The sequence below is a fragment of the Artemia franciscana genome, chromosome 2, assembly GCF_032884065.1.
Source record: "Artemia franciscana chromosome 2, ASM3288406v1, whole genome shotgun sequence".
In the NCBI taxonomy this organism is placed as follows: Eukaryota; Metazoa; Arthropoda; class Branchiopoda; order Anostraca; family Artemiidae; genus Artemia; species Artemia franciscana.
Genome location: NC_088864.1, coordinates 59,805,679 through 59,825,064, shown reverse-complemented (window position 1 = coordinate 59,825,064; position 19,386 = coordinate 59,805,679). Strand labels below are relative to the sequence as shown.

At 37.9% G+C, this 19,386-nt stretch overlaps 1 protein-coding gene across 7 annotated transcripts in view; it reads right to left on the bottom strand.

Annotated features, from left to right (window-relative positions):
• LOC136043864 (mannosyl-oligosaccharide alpha-1,2-mannosidase IA-like) overlaps nt 1-19,386 on the bottom strand; it is a 71,252-nt gene that overhangs the window by 36,535 nt on the left and 15,331 nt on the right. For 6 of the 7 annotated variants that reach the window (XM_065728822.1, XM_065728820.1, XM_065728819.1 and 3 more), the window contains exon 3: nt 5,371-5,589. In XM_065728822.1, the coding sequence (XP_065584894.1) occupies nt 5,371-5,589 (219 nt within the window). Of the gene's footprint in view, nt 1-5,370; nt 5,590-12,604; nt 12,969-19,386 lie in introns of those variants that run through there. The other variant, XM_065728825.1, reaches the window with a different exon arrangement.

The window sequence follows — 19,386 nt, the reverse complement described above, 5'->3', positions numbered from 1 at the left end:
AAATAGGACACAGCCCGCAAGTAGTTTGAGTAATGAGGTTTGAATCGCATTGTATTTGTATTAAATGTTGATTGGAAGATTGTATTGGCACATATGCACATCAGGTACGGCAATGGGTACAATTTTTTTTGTTATTTCGCTAAAAAATAGCTTTTTTGGTATTTCCATAGAAAAAATCGAAAAAACGAGAAAATTGTCTCCCCTTCATTTTAAACAATGCACTTGCTCTTCCTCTTCTCCCAAAAATAGAAGCCCAGCTCCCTAATTCACCCCCACCCCCCTAAGGGTCAGAATTGTGTGCAACTGTTAGTCATACGAGCATGTTTTTTTTATTGACATTGTTGGGACTCCAACACTTCTTCCAGCTCCCTAATTTCACCCTCTAACCCTAGCGTATGCTATGACTGGGCAATAATTCCTATGCACATATAATTTACTGCCTTATTGAGTGGGTTGATCATCATACTGATGATCCAGCAATCCAGAGATAATCCCTATTGCATGCCTGCGAAGGCGGAACATAGAAGTGCTTGGCCTCAGTATGTCCCAAACTCTTGCAATAGAAAAGATAAAAACTTGCATTACTATATATACTGTCCTTTTATTGTTAATGATAAGACTTGACCGTTCACAAAAGATGTTGTTAAAAATGTTCTAATGGATTAGTTAGAAATGTGTCAGATAGAAAATTTTCGCCATTGAATTTTCTAATTTGTATTTACCATTCACGTATCCATAATTGTTTGAGCCTTTAAAATTTTAAATAAATCGAACATCGACTATAGTTCTAGCTCATTACAAATAGATCTCTAACTAGTAGATTACCAAATCAACTTTAGGGAAATCTCCGTATTAGTTATGTCATTCTGGATAGGTCTTAAAAAATAAGGGCGTAAATACAGAATCTATCTTTGATATAAATACTGTCAGCTGTATAATATTTCAGTGTATCAGATGTTGAATTCATACAGAGAAAATTGACACTTTTTCTAGGAATCGTTGGGACAATTCGTGGAACAAGGTATAGTTGAATAGCTGATTTGCTGCCATTCTTTTATCGAGGTTTTAGATGACTATTGAATCTTCTTTTGAACAAGCCAATAGAGTAACTATCAGTCCTTTTCGCATATGTCTTGTCAGTTGGACAATTGGGGACACGATACAAGAAAACTAGAGAAAGAAGCGAACTTATAGACTTACAGAAAACAGATATCAACGCCATATTAAGCATCCCACTAACAGACTGGAGAGAAGGAGGAGCAACTGAGGTAACCCTATTAGCCATATTCTGGATATTTTGGAGCAGAGCCAACAAAACAAAGTTTTCAGAGCACCAGCACACAGCGGGCATCCATGCTCAACGATGGGTCTGCTGCAAGAATTGTAATTTGGGATGATCGAGCTGGGCAGTAGAAGGATTTTACAGGGAGGGGTGATCACCAACTGTCTTGCGGTCGGTTCTCATCCGATCGAGGTGGGTTTTCCAAGAGAAATGTGTGGACAAGTGGGTTCCGAGGAGATAAAGTTCGTTGGGTTTCTTTAAAGCTTCCTTCATGAAAATAAAGTTGGAATTTACGCGTACCACTTTTGTTCGAGAAATCATCAACACTTTTGGTTTCGATGCATTGAAACTGACAATCCAGGCATCGGACAGGCTTAGATTGGGTTTTCATGCTCTGGAATTACTACATGTGTTGTGTCATCAGCAAAGTGATGCAGACGGCTCGCAAGGTTATCTTCCATGTCATGTATATAAAGAATGAAAAGTATAGGTTCCAATATACTGCCCTGGGGTACGCCTGCCATTACTGGATATTCGAAGGAAGTGAACCCGTCAAAAATGACCCGCAGTAAACGATCAGAAAGGAAGCTCTCAATTACTTTTAAAAGACGTCCTCTGACACCATACCCGTAAAGTTTCTTCAGTAGGCCACGATGTCATACTCTATTGAAAGCCTTAGTTCGATGAAAATAACCTGGTGTCGTATCCTTTTGCCAGAATTTCGATCCATTCCTGGTGCTGGTGATTAAGCAGTCGAGCATTGAACGCTTCTGGCGAAATCCATATTGACAGTCGCCTAAAAGTTCATTTGACTCTAGGTACTGATAAACGAATTATTAGAAGGCTTTTCGTAGACTTTCTCAATGCAGGAGAAGAGGCTGATAGGCCTACACGAGTCCATTATTGTATACATATGCGGATTTCCATGTGTGTGGAGAGGTTACAGAGGAAAAACACAGGCAGAAAAGCGACGACAAAGGTCTACCTAATTCGGCACTGCATGTCTTTAAGACAACATTAGATATATTGTCAAGACCCGTGGATTTGGACACATCAAGACTGCAGAATACAAAGATCCTTAGTAGTGGAATTGTTCAAATGATCAAGGACAGTACCAGTTATATCAGGGAAATCGGACGCTTCTTATCGTCGTCTTCCAGATTTGAGAATTCAGAAAACGCCATGGCAAGAGCTTCAGTCTTTGCCTTTGAATCTTTAGCGATAGTCCCGTCGTTAATTTTTGGGGAAGGAATTGAAGTTCCGTTTGATTACGGTAAGGTCTCTTTGGCAATGCTTTACCAGCTCTTAGCAGAGGCATTTTGGAGCTTGGTATCAAATCTTGTATTCAACTGTATCAATGATCGCCGAACCGTACGAACTCCTTCTTTAGGGGCTTTTATCGAATCAAGCCTGCCCTTTTCGCTCTTTGAGAGTGGCCATCGCTTGTATGCCTTTTGTTTTGCTCGGATAGCCCTTTTGCAGCGGATGTTGAACCAAGGTTTGTCCTTGCTGGATGCTTGAATGCACTTCGATGGGATACAGCTTGCATTATACAGTCGACTACGGCCTGTTTGTACTTTTCCGCAGCTTTCTTGGACCCTTCAAAGGAATTCTGTCCATTGCTGAGAAGCAGGTGCGTTTCTTAAGCCATATCAATCTCCTCTTTTGTAGTGCCAGATTTGTCGCTCGTGCTTTATGGGGAGAGGAATACAAAGATGTACATGCCCAACGATGGCAACGTGGTCGCTTGTAAAGGCATGAGCGTAAGCCTTAAACGAACCTGGGTGATCCGTAAAGAAAAGATCAAGACGACATGATATGTTTGGGCTGTGGTGGGTATCCAATTCAACCATTTTTTCAAGCCCATACGAAAGAAAAGTATCATACAAGTCTGTACTCTCCTTATCAGTGTTTTTTTCTACGGAGCCATAAGCTATGATAACGTTAAAATCTCAATGGAGGATAACGGCACTTAGCGTATTTTCCCCGAATGTAGAAAAGGGAGGTTTCAAGGTAGCTAGTAATCAGTTAAGTTGGGGGTTATACATAGCCCCAAATGATAACAGACTTTTTTCTAAGGGTCATCCTAACCCAGAGAACTTCTTCGTCTGCTAATTTTGGAAGATATAAACAGAAACACCTCCTCCTCCATATTTTGCACCAATAGAACGTACTCGGTCTCGCCTGAGTAGTGTATACCCCTGTGTGGCAACCTCATTTCTCGGTATCTCGTGGTTGACAAAGTTCATCAAATATAGGAACTGGTCAATTTTTGTCTCGAGACTTTGTACCTTCCAGTGGGCTACCGTATATACGTCTCAATGGTCTGTTCTTCGGCGCGCTAAAGATCGTCGAGGAGAGGTCAGTTTGGTACGAGGCTTTTTTTGTTAAATTGTAACCAAAAAAGACACACTGTCGGGTAATTAGCCCAACAAGGTCAAGAGGTCCAAAGACTAGTGCATTCCTTGGATGAGGAACGGAGCCAAAACACTGTTCACACATCCTTAAGATTGGAGATGGTGCTTGGGCAAGACCGTATCCAGAGAGGGGGGAATAGGGGTTTGACACCCTCCAAAATGTTTGTCCGACTTTTAGAAACGTAAAAATGAATATAGACAGTTTTTTATGCATCTTTGAAGTTTTTTATAGCCCCGAAAAAAAATCCTGGATACGGCCCTAAATTTTCAATTTAACTGCCCTTAACTTGAACTTGTACTTGCGCTCTATGAAATGATTAAAATATCCCAAAATATCCCAATATCCCGATTAGAACATCCCAAAGTTTTTGTGTTGTACTGTCTTTCCTTTTTACAAGTAAGGAAAATTCCAACCAGTAAAAATAACTCATGATGCTGGGATTTGTTTTCGAAAAAGAAAATTGAAAATCGAAAAAAAAAGAAAGAAAAAAAGAAAATCGAAAAAGAGACTCATATTTGCAAAGAGAGTATACAGTTAATTTTGTACAGTTACAGTAATACAGTTAAATTAAAAAGTACATTTTTTTTAAATTCCGTCTCGTCAAGTAAAAAAAAGTTGTCTGTGATCCACACTCTAGAAAAACACACACACCCTTAGGATGCAGGGACACCAATTCACGAACATGAAAGGGGGAAGCAAAGATTTTTTTTTAATCTAGATTACGGGGGGGGATTTTTTCACGAATAACAAAATATAATATTTTCAAAATCTAAGGCCATTGTTCCTCCGCCTAATTAGTGCCTCTGTTGGGATGATAATCGTAGCCAAATTTTCTTGTTTGGAAAAACAAATTCCATATTTTCGAAAGTCCACTGTTACAAAATGGCTGAAAAAAAAATATATTGCTTACAAGCCAAATAAAGCCTAACTTGAAGTTAATCAATGTCACTAAATTTCAAAGAAATTACTTTGCAAAATCAGCTGTTTAAATAGTCGGCTCAATTGCGTGACTCTTTACAGTGCTTGCCTGCAATATAGGTTATTTTCAAGCTTTGGAAAAACCGCACGTGGGAGATGGGCCCCAGGGAACCTTCTTTTACGACTTTTATCTCGGTCAAAACCCAAAAAAAGCAAATCACATCCAAACGTAGTAACAACAGTATATTCTTGATATAAACAAAAATGTAGGTTATTGATGACTTTCAAATGTAATAACAATAATATAGGCCTAATTGTGATCGCAGTAAGTAATGACAATTCCTTAATTTTCAGTTTTAATTTAGTTTTCATTTTTGTCAATTTTTTTTTTTCTTCCTCCCTTTTACCCTGAATTTCAGAGAATATTCCTAAGAAAGTAGAGAACTATAAATCATCGAAAACTAAAGTACATAAAAGCAAACAGGAAATTGGCTTCTGAATCACTCAATATCATACTAATTTATATTACCTTGCTTTATGTACTGAAAATTATATTATCTCTAAGCTGGCACGTTCCCGGAATTTTTTTCGCAAGAGGGGGGGAATAATAAAGAACATACTTTTGATAAGTCGAATAAGAAGTGCCCAGATATTCAAGAAAATAAAAGATTACAGGGCGAGGCCAAGTCCCCGAGCCCCCCCCCCCCGTCTGCGTTCCTGTCTACGAGTCCTAGGAAGAAGAATAGACTTACCACACTACTAAAATTTAAATTTTCCAGTGTCCATTGCTTGGCTTTTTCGAACTCTTTAGTAAATCCCATTATGTAAAGAGTATCCAAGGCGTCGATAATTGTTGCCCCAAGTTGAGCAGCGCCAAATATTCCCGGGTTATGAGTTTTCAATGATATGGGACGCAGTTCATTTCCACCCCAGGCGTATTCTTCATAGTTTTTCCAAGCATGAGCCATCATCTGCAACATAAATAGGATAAATTTTAACAATTAATTCCTTCCTCATCGTATGTCCCGCTGTGCAAAAAGTGGGGCAGCAAAGTAGTAATGCTACTCGGCAGTTTTCAGATTTGTTACCAGATTTTGGCTGAAAGTACCCTTTTTACATACAAAAATACTTTTTACTCAAAGAAAAGCTTTTAAAACACAAGTTGAGCTGCTAAAGTGTCGGCAGCTTTTGGAATTCTATCAAATCCGCTATTTGCAGCTTTGGGACGTTTTTCATACCTGGCTATGTCACACAGATGTTTTTGTTTATTTACCCCCAAATGCACGATTTCTACGTCATGCAAATTTCTCTGACAAGCCACACGTATTTTTGCATCGAGACCTGTCTTGATTGGTGTGGTGGCTTTTCTTAATTGGCATGGCTTCTCTTAATTGATGAATAACGATAGTAGGAATCATTAATTTTTGGGCAATAAAGTAAATAAGGCGAATAGCCCTTAACCTTAATATAACCTTAAAGCAGAAGTATGTTCTACATTTCTTTTTCAGGTTAGTTTTGAACCGATAAGTGGTTTCAGGTCCAGATTTGTTTCTGAAGGAAAGGGAGGTAGAGCCTTGTCACCAAATTAACCAAAAAACAGGTTTTTTTAAATAAAATGAACACCATTAAACGATCAGAAATTATTTTCCGCATATGAGTGTGTTGCCCCCTCCTCAATCCCCCTCTATTTACACTGAAGTTTAATGACGCTTTAAAAATGCCCCCAAGTTCAGCGAAAAGTAGGTCTCGAAAGGCATTCAGAATAAGACTTTAGCGTAAAGAATGGAGATTGAGGAGGAAGCAGCCTACTTCATATACGGAATAAATTCTGTTCGGTTTAAGTTTTAATGTCGTTTCTTACGTTCCTTTCAAAAAACATGCCAAGATATGATGGGGGCTACTGCACTCATAAACCTACATTCCTTCCTGCTAAATTGTTGATATCAATACTAGTAAATCATAATTTAGCTATAGTAAGTTTAGCCTGTTGGTAGAATGGGTTCTGACTATAACTGAATTGATGAGTAATGGCCTAAATTGTTGGGGCCCTCGATTGGAGGAGACTAACACAAGTTTTCTGGCACTTAATTTCTGCTATGAAGTGACAAGTGACTGAAGCGATCGAATGCATAAAAAAAAAATGAATGGCAGAATATAAGCTAGGATGAATTACCGTAACGGGTCTATTATTTAAAATGAATATTGCTATCAAGGCTGTATCCAGGGGAGGGGTTTACGAGGTTTACCCCCCCTCCCTTCCCCGAAATTTTGCCCAACTCGTAAAAAGTAACAAAAATTCAAATAAACATTTTTGATGCGTTTTTAAATTTTTATTGTAACCCCCCAGAACAAAAATTTTCACTGTGCCTTTGATTTTTCTTCAAAACGTCTTTTAAGGTTTTGTTTGCGATTTAAATGCTAAATATACAAAAAAAAGCTCAAAACTCATCATTCCCAACTAAATGTCGGTAAAAAAATTTTGACAACACTTGCTCCCCCCCTCCTTGGAAAATTCCAGACAATATTAAGGATACCTCTCTACCTTGCGCGCTGGCAAGCATATGAATGCAATGTTTTCTTAAAAATAAAAGACTTTCTGCAATATGAAGGGACCTATGCCGCGCATCACCTATGTTTAGGCTTAATGAAAATGAGGGGAGGTTAGAGCGAGAAAGAGCTGTTCAAATTTTCAGTTTGATTTGGCTTTTGTGTTTAAATCCGAGTGGAGAGGGGGTTGGCTGTAATTAATTTTTCCCAGGATACTACCAACCCTACGAATGGCTCTGGAGCGAGTGGGTACTCGTATTCAGAAATCGCACGCACCAAGCGTTGCAAAAGTGTGCCAAGCATGATGAAAACTACCAGGCGTGGCGGAAACTTAGCAAAGCGTGGAAGAGCTGTGTGGCACAGTTGGCGTTCTGAGATGTACACCATGTGGTGGAAAGTGGGGGCCTCCTCGGAATAGAGATTAATTGATACCCCCTCCCAGACTCTATTCTTTATTTACTTTATTATTGACAGAAAATTTGGACATAAAAACGAGCTTTTTGAGGCATCTCCCCCACCTGTGAAAACAAACACCAGCTCTCCTATATAATAGCTTATGCAAAATTATACGCAACTGCGTACGATTTCATCAAAAACCAAGTGAGTCGACGTTTTCAATAACTGGAAAATAAAGTCCCATTTATTTAATATGGACAAAGTGACTCTTAAGAAACAAATGCGAAAATGTGTGGTTTTATTGCCTATAAAGCTAAAAAGCTCAATTTTTATTTTTCAATAAATTTATATCGACTGGCCCTCTCAGAGTTTTAGTCGATAACAGCTTTGCTCTGTTTAGGGTCAAAATTGTAGCTCAATGCCACAAAATGGCAGAAAATGTCACCTTGCTGCGGCACAGTCTTCTTGGATACTAAAAAATGGCATTAGAACTTACAATTTCCGTTCGATTGAGCAGTATCCCGACTCTCTAGGACAATTAGCTCGTTATGATAACCCCTGGGAAAAAATGAACAAATGAAACACGTTCATGGTTCCTCTTCGAAAAAAAAGAGATACAAAATTCCATATTTTTGTATATATGAGCTTAAAACCTTTACACAAGATTTCCCTGATGTGCTGAATTTGATGGCGTAATTTCCATCAAGATTACTTGTCCCTTTGAGGGTATTTTCTTCTCTTTTCGACAGTAAGGAACATTTTTCCCCGGCTCGTAGCTTTTGATGGGTAACTTTAAACTTTGATTAATTTTAAACAGTTGGAATCGCGATAAAAAGTTGATTTTTTGACTTGCATATTCAAACTCAATTTTTTAGAATTTTTATTACAATTAACCCAGGTTGCTCCTTACTTACAATGCGTTACCACGAACTGTTGATTATCTTCTTAAAAAAGAAGAGGAAGGCGTGATCTCTCTCTCTCTCTCTCTGATGCATGAAAGACAAGAAAAATCTGTTCTCAGCAATTCATGCACGAGCTTCCTACGATGTAGAACCTTATAACCTTTATTACAGCATTTAAAATGGAAACTTGTTGCATACGTGGATAACCTATTGACAAATGATGAATAAAAGTGGTTATTTAAGAATGAATTGAGAGAAATGTCCATGATAGAAACAAATTATTGCTAATTAATAATAATAATAATAATAACACAATTAATAAATCCTAGTTAAGACCATACGGTGGTCAGAAACCAGATTCTTGTCAGAAACCAGAGGACTGAGCTTGTACCTATTAAATATTTATCTTCTCAGAAAGCTGAAATGTCATAAGGAAGGATACAAAATCTCAGCTCAGAATAATTTACCGTCATCATGGAAATTCTTAATAACCTATTGACAAATGATGAATAAAAGTGGTTATTTAAGAATGAATTGAGAGAAATGTCCATGATAGCAACAAATTATTGCTAATTAAAATTCCGATTGTAAGAGATACGTTTTTCATCCAAGCAATATTTTGGCGGCTTGTTTTGACAGCTCAAAGGTCTATTAAAGATCAAAATACAGAGCTGTAGGTTAATGGTTCTCCTATCATATATCGATCGCACTGATTTTTCAATAAAAACAATAAGAAAGAGTTATTGGAGCTCAGTCTATGTCACTTGTGTGTTTGAGGTGCTCCTGAAGAACCTGTTTTATCATGCATTTGGTGCGTGATATCTGTTGAAAATATCCATACGCACAGCGGCGAGGGTAATATATGGGACGAAAATCTCAAATGCAATATGCAGGTTTCCAAGTTCGTGCCGTGGCCTATTTATTGCACTTTAATGATCTTATCTGTGTCGCGATTATTTGCTCAACTACCGCCCGATTGTCTACCGAGGGCCAACGCTAATAATAAAAATGAGAATTTATATGAGTTGGAAATTAAAAGAAAAGATTTTAATAAAATTACGAATAACCCCGTCAATAGCCTAATAAAGTTATGTAGAAAATTTAGACAAAATTATTGTTAGCGTGTTTGTAGAGGAAATCAGATTTCTAGATTCGCAAGCCCTGGATGTCGCTCACAAAGTGAGATTTGTTGTTTGTTAGGTGATGTGGAGATCGGCTGCCTCCGTGTGAGCAGTACTTCTAATTTATTTTTGCCTAGGCCTAGTTCAGTAACCTGCTAATGATACATATGTAGCGTTCATTTCTTTCCCGAGTTAACGGGCCTCTGGGCCCTTTGGGATTTTTTTGGATTGTAGAGTCTTTTATATTTATTGAGTAAAGGAGCTTGAACCTGAAAATGTATTAGATACGAAATTACTTTACTGATTGAACAATTTCGTTTCCAGCGTTTTTTAGTGGTGTAACGAGCAATTGGTTGAGTAGGGGACAGCCCCTCTTAAATACGGATTAATTCTTGTTCGTCTTTAGTTTCGACACGACTCTTTACTTTCAGTTGAAAACTTTTTTTATTTAAATTTAATCTCTGATCCTTTTTCAAGCCAGGCCGGGAAATGCCCCCACCCGTGGAGAATTTTTTAAGGAGAACCCTCCTTACATAAAAATTTCGGTAAAATTCTAGTTTAGTGACTTCTTGCTATCTCGGAAAGGGGTTAGGTTAGGAAAATGAAACTTTCAGGGATGGGTCTACAGGCAAAAGTATATCCCGGAAAGGTATTTTGAAGTACCCACCTCCACTTCTTCTCCCTCTAGAGGGCCCTGAAATTCGCCTACATTTTGAAATTTTGACATAACAACATTTTACCTTAATTTTCAGTTACTTTTAGATCTTTATTTTCAGTTCTCTGCCTTTAGTTCTGAAAATGCAATCCCTGTTATTTGAGTAGAATCCTGAGCCATATCAATGTTTTTTTTCGAAGTTTAGGAAATGTATTTGCATATCTTTAAAACCTTATAAATTTGGATTGAGCAAAGTTGTGAAGCTGAAAACAATTTTGTTGTACTTCCTTCAAGCATAAGGTCTATTTTGCAGGGTTTCACAACACACATATTTTTAAAGCTCATCAAAGGTCAGGACCCTCTAGAAGGAGAGGGAGTGGATGTAGGTACTTCAAAATACCTTCCCAGGACATACTTTAGCCTGTAGACACATCACTGAAAGTTTCATTTTCCTAGCTTAACCCCTTTCCGAGATCATGTGAAAGTTTATGTGGACAATGAAATGCACTCTGTTGGCATATAAGAGCAATAGCAGTTAGATATCAATTCGAGTTGAAGCAAACGCCTCAGATTTAACAGTTTATTACACTCATAAAAGGAGGGTTTTCGACAAAGTAAGTATTTATAATCATGCCGTTTTTAGGCTCTTTAGCTTTAAAACGGTATGTAAAAACTAATGGATCAGACCGGTGGGTCTGACAACGGATTTTTCCGTTGTCAGACCCACATACATGAGACCATGATTCATCCTTGTCTGATCATTCGTAAAACTCCTATCTGCAAAATTGTGAAATTTTGCTTTTTTTGCCAGAAGAAAGATCACATATAAGTGTTCATTTTTTTATGTTTTTTTCCCAGTGATAATCTTATCAACCCAGCGGTCCTAGAGTATCGGGAGAGGGCTCATTTGTACGGAAATTAAAAGCTCTAATGCCCTCTTTAAGTCACCAAAAATAAAGGGCAATTACGTCTTTCCCCACGTCCCTTTTTTCTCAGACTCGTCCCATCAAAATTTTGCGATTGTCATTTTGTTCAGCATTGTTGACAGGCCGAATAACTATGCCTTTGGAAGTATCATGATCCCCACAGCCCCTGTGCAAAGGTCTTAAGCAGTTTTTTAACTAGGTCGAGTTAAAAGCAGTTTTTTAACCCCTCTTTACTAGGTTGCAGCTGCTGCTGCGACCATGATTGAACAGGGAAAAATAATGCCCTGTCATTCCTTAATAAAACAAGAAAAGTTTGCCCAATCCTCTTTGGGTTAAGTAAATTTAACATGGCTGCTCAATAAAAACGTAGAAATGGGGAATAACGAGAAATGATATATCAATGTAAACCCAGGGTTATGCCGGGGCAATTGCTCACTCGGATCAAGTAGAGCCCTGATGCCTCAGCCGTTACCTCGTATTCCAAAATGCAGATATATTGCAGCTCTTTCGTGATTATTCAGAGAATAGTGTTAAGTAGTCAAACAAGTATCCCCAGAGATGTACACAAGAAAATCTACCTCACCCATCCCCTCCGAAATCCTATTAATATATCAATATAAACCTAGTGTTATGTTGGGGCAATTGATCCATTGGAGCAACATTCTAATCACGCCACTCAGTACCAAAAGAGGTACTGCTCAAATGAGGCACGAGGAAATTGTTCTGAGCCTCATACCTCTGCTCAATCCTGATTTACAAGCTTTTAAATATTAGAAAATCTATTTTCTAATTAAGGAAATAAGTCTCGATATTGCCCAAAATTTTGAAAGAAACAAAAGGAATTGCATCTGAAAAACTAAAGCCAACGAAAAAGAGACGGAAAACCCGAGTCGCCCATATTATCTTCTAAGGCCTAGAAATAAGGGTATATTTACAGATTAACTCACGAATGAGATAGCTAAGAAATAGACAAATCTTGAAAATCAGAATTTCATCCTGAATCCCAATACAGCATTTATTTGCGACGGAAATGAACTTTAACCCCCCAACCCTTATTGTGCAAATATATACCCTGAATTGTTGATATACAGAAAGGGTGAAAATTGTAGTTTAGTAACACATTCCCAGACTATATTTTAGGCCATGGATCCATATCTAAAATTTTCATTCAACGAAGTCAGCTACTCCCCAAGATAGCAAAAATCCCCTTAGTTACAGCTTTACCCAGAATATTAGGTCTACCATTGGACTAATGATTATTGCAGGATTAATGTCGTTGGAAACCTCAATTCGTTTTCACTTAGCCTCAAGCAATACAAGGCTAATGGATTTACAGAGGGCTAGAACCCCATCTCATCCTTAGTAACTGTTCCCTGTTTTTCTTCATTACTATCGTCAAAAATGTGTTTTTTAATAAACAAAATAGGCAATCAACATACCGAACGAACCGTTCGTCTCATTCCTTCGACAGTAGTGTTGGCATCCTTCCCAGCATTGATCACTGGAGGTAAAAGCATGGAGGAAACAGACGAAACTCTCTGTAGAGCGATAATGGGGGGAACATCGCGATACCACCAATCAAATAAAGTAGTCGCATTCATTCCAACAAACAAGCCACACAAGATTATAAAGATGAGACAAAAAGCTGTGACAGTAATTTTAGTAAGAGTTTCCATATTCTGGTATTCACGTGGAGACACTTCACCCCCCTGTCTAGTTCACACGATGAATAAAATACACAAATGACAGAAAACACCGAGATTTTTATCCATACGGGAAACTAGTCCAACGAGTACCTTATTCCCATAATTTACATAAAAAGGGTGGACAACTTCAACAACTGAAACCTTCCATTGGGATGGATTTGTTAAAGTAAGAAAGTACACTTTTACTGAACATATGGAACCGTAGAGTTCCAGGAAATTTGTGATGAAGCCATTAAACTAAATATTAGGCAATAACTGTGTCAGAAACCGTTTCTAGGCTAGCAAAAAAAAAAAAAAATCGACAAGATTTGGAACTAAAGCATGATACGTTTTCTCTCAGTACTAGTAAGCTAATCAATATGTTCTAAAACCGATAATCTTTCGTGTCCATACTAACCTACCACACGGTACCCCGTTGGACCCACGCCTAGTAGTGGAGGCCATGTGCCCATATGAATAGCTAGGGGAGGGGCAATACCTCCCTGGGAAATAAGAGGATAAACGTATCAGAGAAAAAAAAATGAGAAACAACATCATTTGAATCCTGGTAAAAAATAGGCTCATGTAAGTACTGTCCCCCTCCCCCCACTGGGAAAATTTCCCTGCTACATTCTAAGGATTCACCTGAGCCCATGCAAAACTTATAACAGGACCCAGCGTTACCCATCCGGCAAGTTCATATTGATATTTAAGCTTATATAAGCTTTTATTAGTTGGGAATACCTCTAAGATCTGTTCAAAAACCCCTACCTCCAACCCCCAAAAATCCTTGTCAAAAAGTGCATTAAAATAGGCAGAAATGCGGATATTTGAGAACTAAAATTCCTATTTTTTGCCAGGCGTGTACACAGATAGAGGGGTCTCCGGGCACCTGCTCGTTCACCCCTAAATGTCAAGAATTTTATGAGTTTCCTATTATTTTTAATGTCTTCCATCTAGTTCACCTGCTTTTGCACTTCTATCAACCATCTGGTCCCTCCAGAAAATGTCGGACACATACCCCTTATTAAAAACCAATATCCTAGCCCCTTCCCCAATAGTATTTTTTTAATATACTTGCAGATTACCAGCTACGAGGACATAGAAAACTCAGCTATTGGATATTGCGATGACAAAGATAAAATGTAGTTAAATTAACTCATAACTCATTTGTTCTGTTTCAAGCCTTTAAGATTCGGGAAACTTTTGCAACGAGTGGAACGGCTAATAGAGATAGTGAAGGGCACTTTGCCACTTCAGAAAAGGACATTCATTTATTAAACGAAATTCAGCTCCTGCTTTATCAGGTTCTGACATCCAGGTCTCTTTTCTAAGGTCGGTCACAAACTATAAAACAAGGTATCTTTTTGGCCCACTATCCCCCCCCCCTTTCAAAAATATCCACCGGTCCAATCTTCTGGCCGGGCTATACCCCCTTCCACCTGTGTAGAGATGTAAATTTGTTCCTGGAAGTGTGTCCTGAAACCAACTTCTCCCCCACAAATTATAGTTTGGATTAGGCCTATATTTGTGGATTTTTCGGCCAAACACAATGATCGGTGGCGTCAATCGTGGAGTGGGAGGCAAATGCCCCTATACTTTGATAATTACCGTTTTAGGCGGTATTTTTTTTATTGGAAGATGCCTCTGGTTATTTGTATTGAAAAGAAATTGAACAGAAATCGACAAACTTTTCCCGCACCCTAGATTTATAACCCCCCCCCCCCGCCTACCCTTAAAATTTTCATAAATTGAAAATTTAATAATGGGTATAATATGTACTGTTATAATGGATACTCTATAACACTTGTATTTCGGCCAAACACAATAATTTTCGCCCAAACTTCTGTAAAATTTCTTCGAATTTTCTAAAATCTCGACGAAACTAGATTTCTAAAGACACCCCCCCCCCTACCCTTTAAATTTTCATAAATAGAAAATTTAATAACGGGTATAATGGGTACTGTGATAATGGGTACTCTGACACTTGTATTTCGGCCAAACACAATAATCAGTGGTGTCAATTGTGTAGTGGGTGGTAAATGCCACTATACTTTGATAACTACCGTTTTAGGCGGTATTTTTTTTTTTTTTTTTTTTATTGAAAGATGCCTCTGGTTATTTTTATTGAAAAGAATTGAACAGAAATCGACAAACTTGTCCCGCCCTCTAGATTCCTAAACCCCTCATGCCCTTTAAATTTTCATAAATTGAAAATTTAATAATGGGTACTCTATGACACTTATATTTAAGTAATCCTCTGTCCCGATAAGTAGCTTGGTTTCCTTACGAAACGCAATTCTGGATAGATTCATTTTTGCAGAAACCAATTATATTGCACTGAACCTGCATTAATCATATAATAAAAACAAGTTTGAAAATGCTAAATATTTTAAGAGACTATTCTAAAAAGGGACTAATTTAAATGCCTCTTATACTATAGAAATCTTGCAAACGTGTCACATATATGACCACATGATGAAATTGAAAGTCGAAACGAAAGTCAGATCAAACCTTGGTCTTGAACCCGCTCCCTTCAATTGATCCTTTCTGAGGAAAAGCCTAGAGCATGTTTGGGTGCAAATTTGTATAATCAGTCACTAAGTAGATAAAGGGAAATCTCATACATTTTTAGAAGCTGTATACCCAAGGGCGCATCCAGGATTTTTTCGAGAGTAGGGGATTGCAAAAAACCTTTAAAAACGTATAAAAAATTTGTTTGTATGCATTTTCGTTACGTTTTTTCATTCAGGCAAAAATCACGGGGAGGGGGTCAACCCCTGCCCCTCCCCATCTGGATACGGCATTGTTTATACCAGAAACTGGGATACTTACAGACTAACCATAAATATTCAATGGAAAAAAATATTGAATGAAAAAACTGACATTGAATAAAAACTGAAAAACCTACTTACACCTCTTGAAAACCTCTTGAAAACCCTCTTGAAAAACCTACTTACGCCTCTTGAAAAAAACCAACTTACACCTCTGGTTACATATAAAAATTAGTGTCACGAGGGGAGAAACTCCATGAGGAATGCGAATTGGTAAAATTACCCCATGACATTCAACAGGCCTAACAACCTATGAATGGAGTTTTCAGCCCTCCTCATACAAAATTCGGAATTTCGTTTGTTTTTTTTCTGAGAAAGGTAGTCATGGGGGCGTGCTTAATGTTTTTCTTCTGTCTTTTTTCACTACAGGCGATCGTATCAAACAGCTGATAGTAGACCATCAGAGGCTCCTTCAAACAGAAAATTAAAGTTCGCTTTAAAGTTCGAACATTAAAGGCTTTTCTTCCTCGACACCCCACTCTTTAAGCTAAAGTTTTTATTGTTTTCAAAAGTAGAGTTGCGAGAAAGAATCAAACTTTAGCGCAAGGAGCGGGGTGTCGAGGAGGAAAAGCCCCTTTCATATACGGAGTAATTTCTGTTCGTTTTAAGTTTTAATCTCGCTCCTTACTTTCATTTCAAAAAACTTTTTTTTTTAATTTCTGAAAGTTTTTGAATTAATGCATGTCTGATTTTGGCTCTCCGTACATATATTATTAAAATGAAATTTGCATATTAATTCTTTTTTTGGCTAAATGGCTTTCTCTTAGTTTTGATCAGACGATTTTGAGAAATAAGGGGTGGAGAAGGAGGCCTAGTTGCCCTCCAATTTTTCGGTTACTTAAAAAGGCAACTAGAACTTTAATTTTTTAACGAACGTTTTTATTAATAAAAAATATACGTAACTTAAGAATTAACTTACGTAACAAACTTCTATATTCTTATATTTTTGATTATATCAGAAAGGTTTGTCCCCTCGTTAATACCTCGCTCTTCACACTAAATCTTAAGTTTTGTCCCAGTTCTTTAAGAATGACCCCTGAATCAGAAAGGCCGTAGAATAAATAGTTGAAATTACTAAAAATAATTTAGCATAAAGAGCAAAGTATTTATCTCCTAAATACCTCGCTCTTTATGCTAATGTATTTTTAGAACCCCTTATATGCGTGATAATCTCTGTTCGTTTTAAGTTTTAATGCTTAATCCTTACTTTCAATTGAAAAAATTATTTCATGTTTATATTTTTATTGTTTTTTTTTAATAGTAATGCTAGAAAATCCAGCGCCCTTTTCATTGGATTTCTCTTCCCCCATGAAATATTCCTCGAAGGAAAGATCCTCCTATATAGCCCCCTCCCCTGAACCCCACACCCAAACCAAAAAAATCCCCCTGAAAACGTTGGTACACTTCCCAATAACCATTACTGTATGTAAACATTGGTCAAAGTTTGTAACTTGCAGCCCCTCCCCCAGGGACTGTGGGGGGGGGGGGTAAATAATCCCCAAATACATAGTTATTATGGTTTTCGACTATGCGGAACAAAATGGCTATCTCAAAATTTTGATCCGTTGACTTTGGGAAAAAAATGAGCGCGAGAGGGGGCCTAGGTGCCCTCCAATTTTTTTGGTCACTTAAAAAGGGTACTAGAACTTTTCATTTCCATTAGAATGAGCCCTCTTGCAACACTAGGACCACTTGGTCGATACGATTACCCCTGGAAAAAAAAACAAAAAAAAACAAACAAATAAACACGCACCCGTGATTTGTCTTCTGGCAAAAAATACGAAATCCCACATTTTTGTAGATTGGACCTTGAAATTTTTTATATAGGGTTCTCTGATACGATGCATGCGATGGTGTGATTTTCGTTAAGATCCTATGACCTTTGGGGGGTGTTTCCCCCTATTTTCCAAAATACGGCAAATTTTCTCAGGGTCGTAACTTTTGATGACAAAAAACTAAATTTGATGAAACTTATATATTTAAAATCAGCATAAAAATCCGATTCTTTTGATGTACCTTTTAGCATCGAAATTCCGTTTTTTAGAGTTTCGTTTACTATTGAGCCGGGTCGCTCCTTACTACAGTTCGATACCACGAACTGTTTGATTCTAAGGCGTCTACAAACAAAATAGTACCCTGCACATCAAGACTGAGGTGAAGCAGAGTTGTTCAAGTGCGAGAGTTTTCTTTTGAAAAAAACCTCTTGAGAGACGGGGACGTCCTTACTAATGAAGGAAGTACTGTAATAAATAGGATCAACTATATTATATATTTAAAATCAGCATAAAAATCCGATTCTTTTGATGTATCTTTTAGCATCGAAATTCCGTTTTTTAGAGTTTCGTTTACTATTGAGCCGGGTCGCTCCGTCAAACAGTTCGTTACCACGAACTGTTTGACAAGCAGCAGAGTGTTCCTTTAAGCCAAAAACATAAGTTCTAGCCCGAATAAGTTAAAAGTAGGAATAATTTTGAGCGACGCTCCTGACTACATTTCGTTACCACGAACTGTTGGACAAGCAGCAGTGTTCCTTTAAGCCAAAAACACAAGTTCTAGCCCGAATAAGTTAAAATTAGGAATAATTTTGAGCGACACTCCTGACTACAGTTCGTTACCACGAACTGTTTGACAAGCAGCAGAGTGTTCCTTTAAGCCAAAAACACAAGTTCTAGCCCGAATAAGTTAAAAGTAGGAATAATTTTGAGCGACGCTCTTGACTACAGTTCGTTACCACGAACTGTTATGACAAGCAGCAGAGTGTTCCTTTAAGCCAAAAACACAAGTTCTAGCCCGAATAAGTTAAAAGTAGGAATAATTTTGAGCGACGCTCCTGACTACAGTTCGTTACCACGAACTGTTTGACAAGCAGCAGTGTGTTCCTTTAAGCCAAAAACACAAGTTCTAGCCCAAATAAGTTGAAAGTAGGAATAATTTTGAGCGACGCTCCTGACTACAGTTCGTTACCACGAACTGTTTGACAAGCAGCAGTGTGTTCCTTTAAGCCAAAAACACAAGTTCTAGCCCAAATAAGTTGAAAGTAGGAATAATTTTGAGCGACGCTCCTGACTACAGTTCGTTATCACGAACTGTTTGACAAGCAGCAGAGTGTTCCTTTAAGCCAAAAACATAAGTTCTAGCCCGAATAAGTTAAAAGTAGGAATAACTTTGAGCGACGCTCCTGACTACAGTTCGTTACCACGAACTGTTTGACAACCAGCAGAGTGTTCTTTAAGCCAAAAACACAAGTTCTAGCCCAAATAAGTTAAAAGTAGGAATAATTTTGAGCGACGCTCCTGACTACAGTTCGTTACCACGAACTGTTTGACAACCAGCAGAGTGTTCTTTAAGCCAAAAACACAAGTTCTAGCCCAAATAAGTTAAAAGTAGGAATAATTTTGAGCGACGCTCCTGACTACAGTTCGTTACCACGAACTATTTGACAAGCAGCAGAGTGTTCCTTTAAGCCAAAAACATAAGTTCTAGCCCGAATAAGTTAAAAGTAGGAATAATTTTGAGCGACACTCCTGACTACAGTTCGTTACCACGAACTGTTTGACAACCAGCAGAGTGTTCCTTTAAGCCAAAAACACAAGTTCTAGCCCAAATAAGTTGAAAGTAGGAATAATTTTCAGCGAAAGTTCTGATACAGCTAATCGGTCTAGAACTGTCAAAAATCTATGCGTAAAACCACCCAGTGCCAGA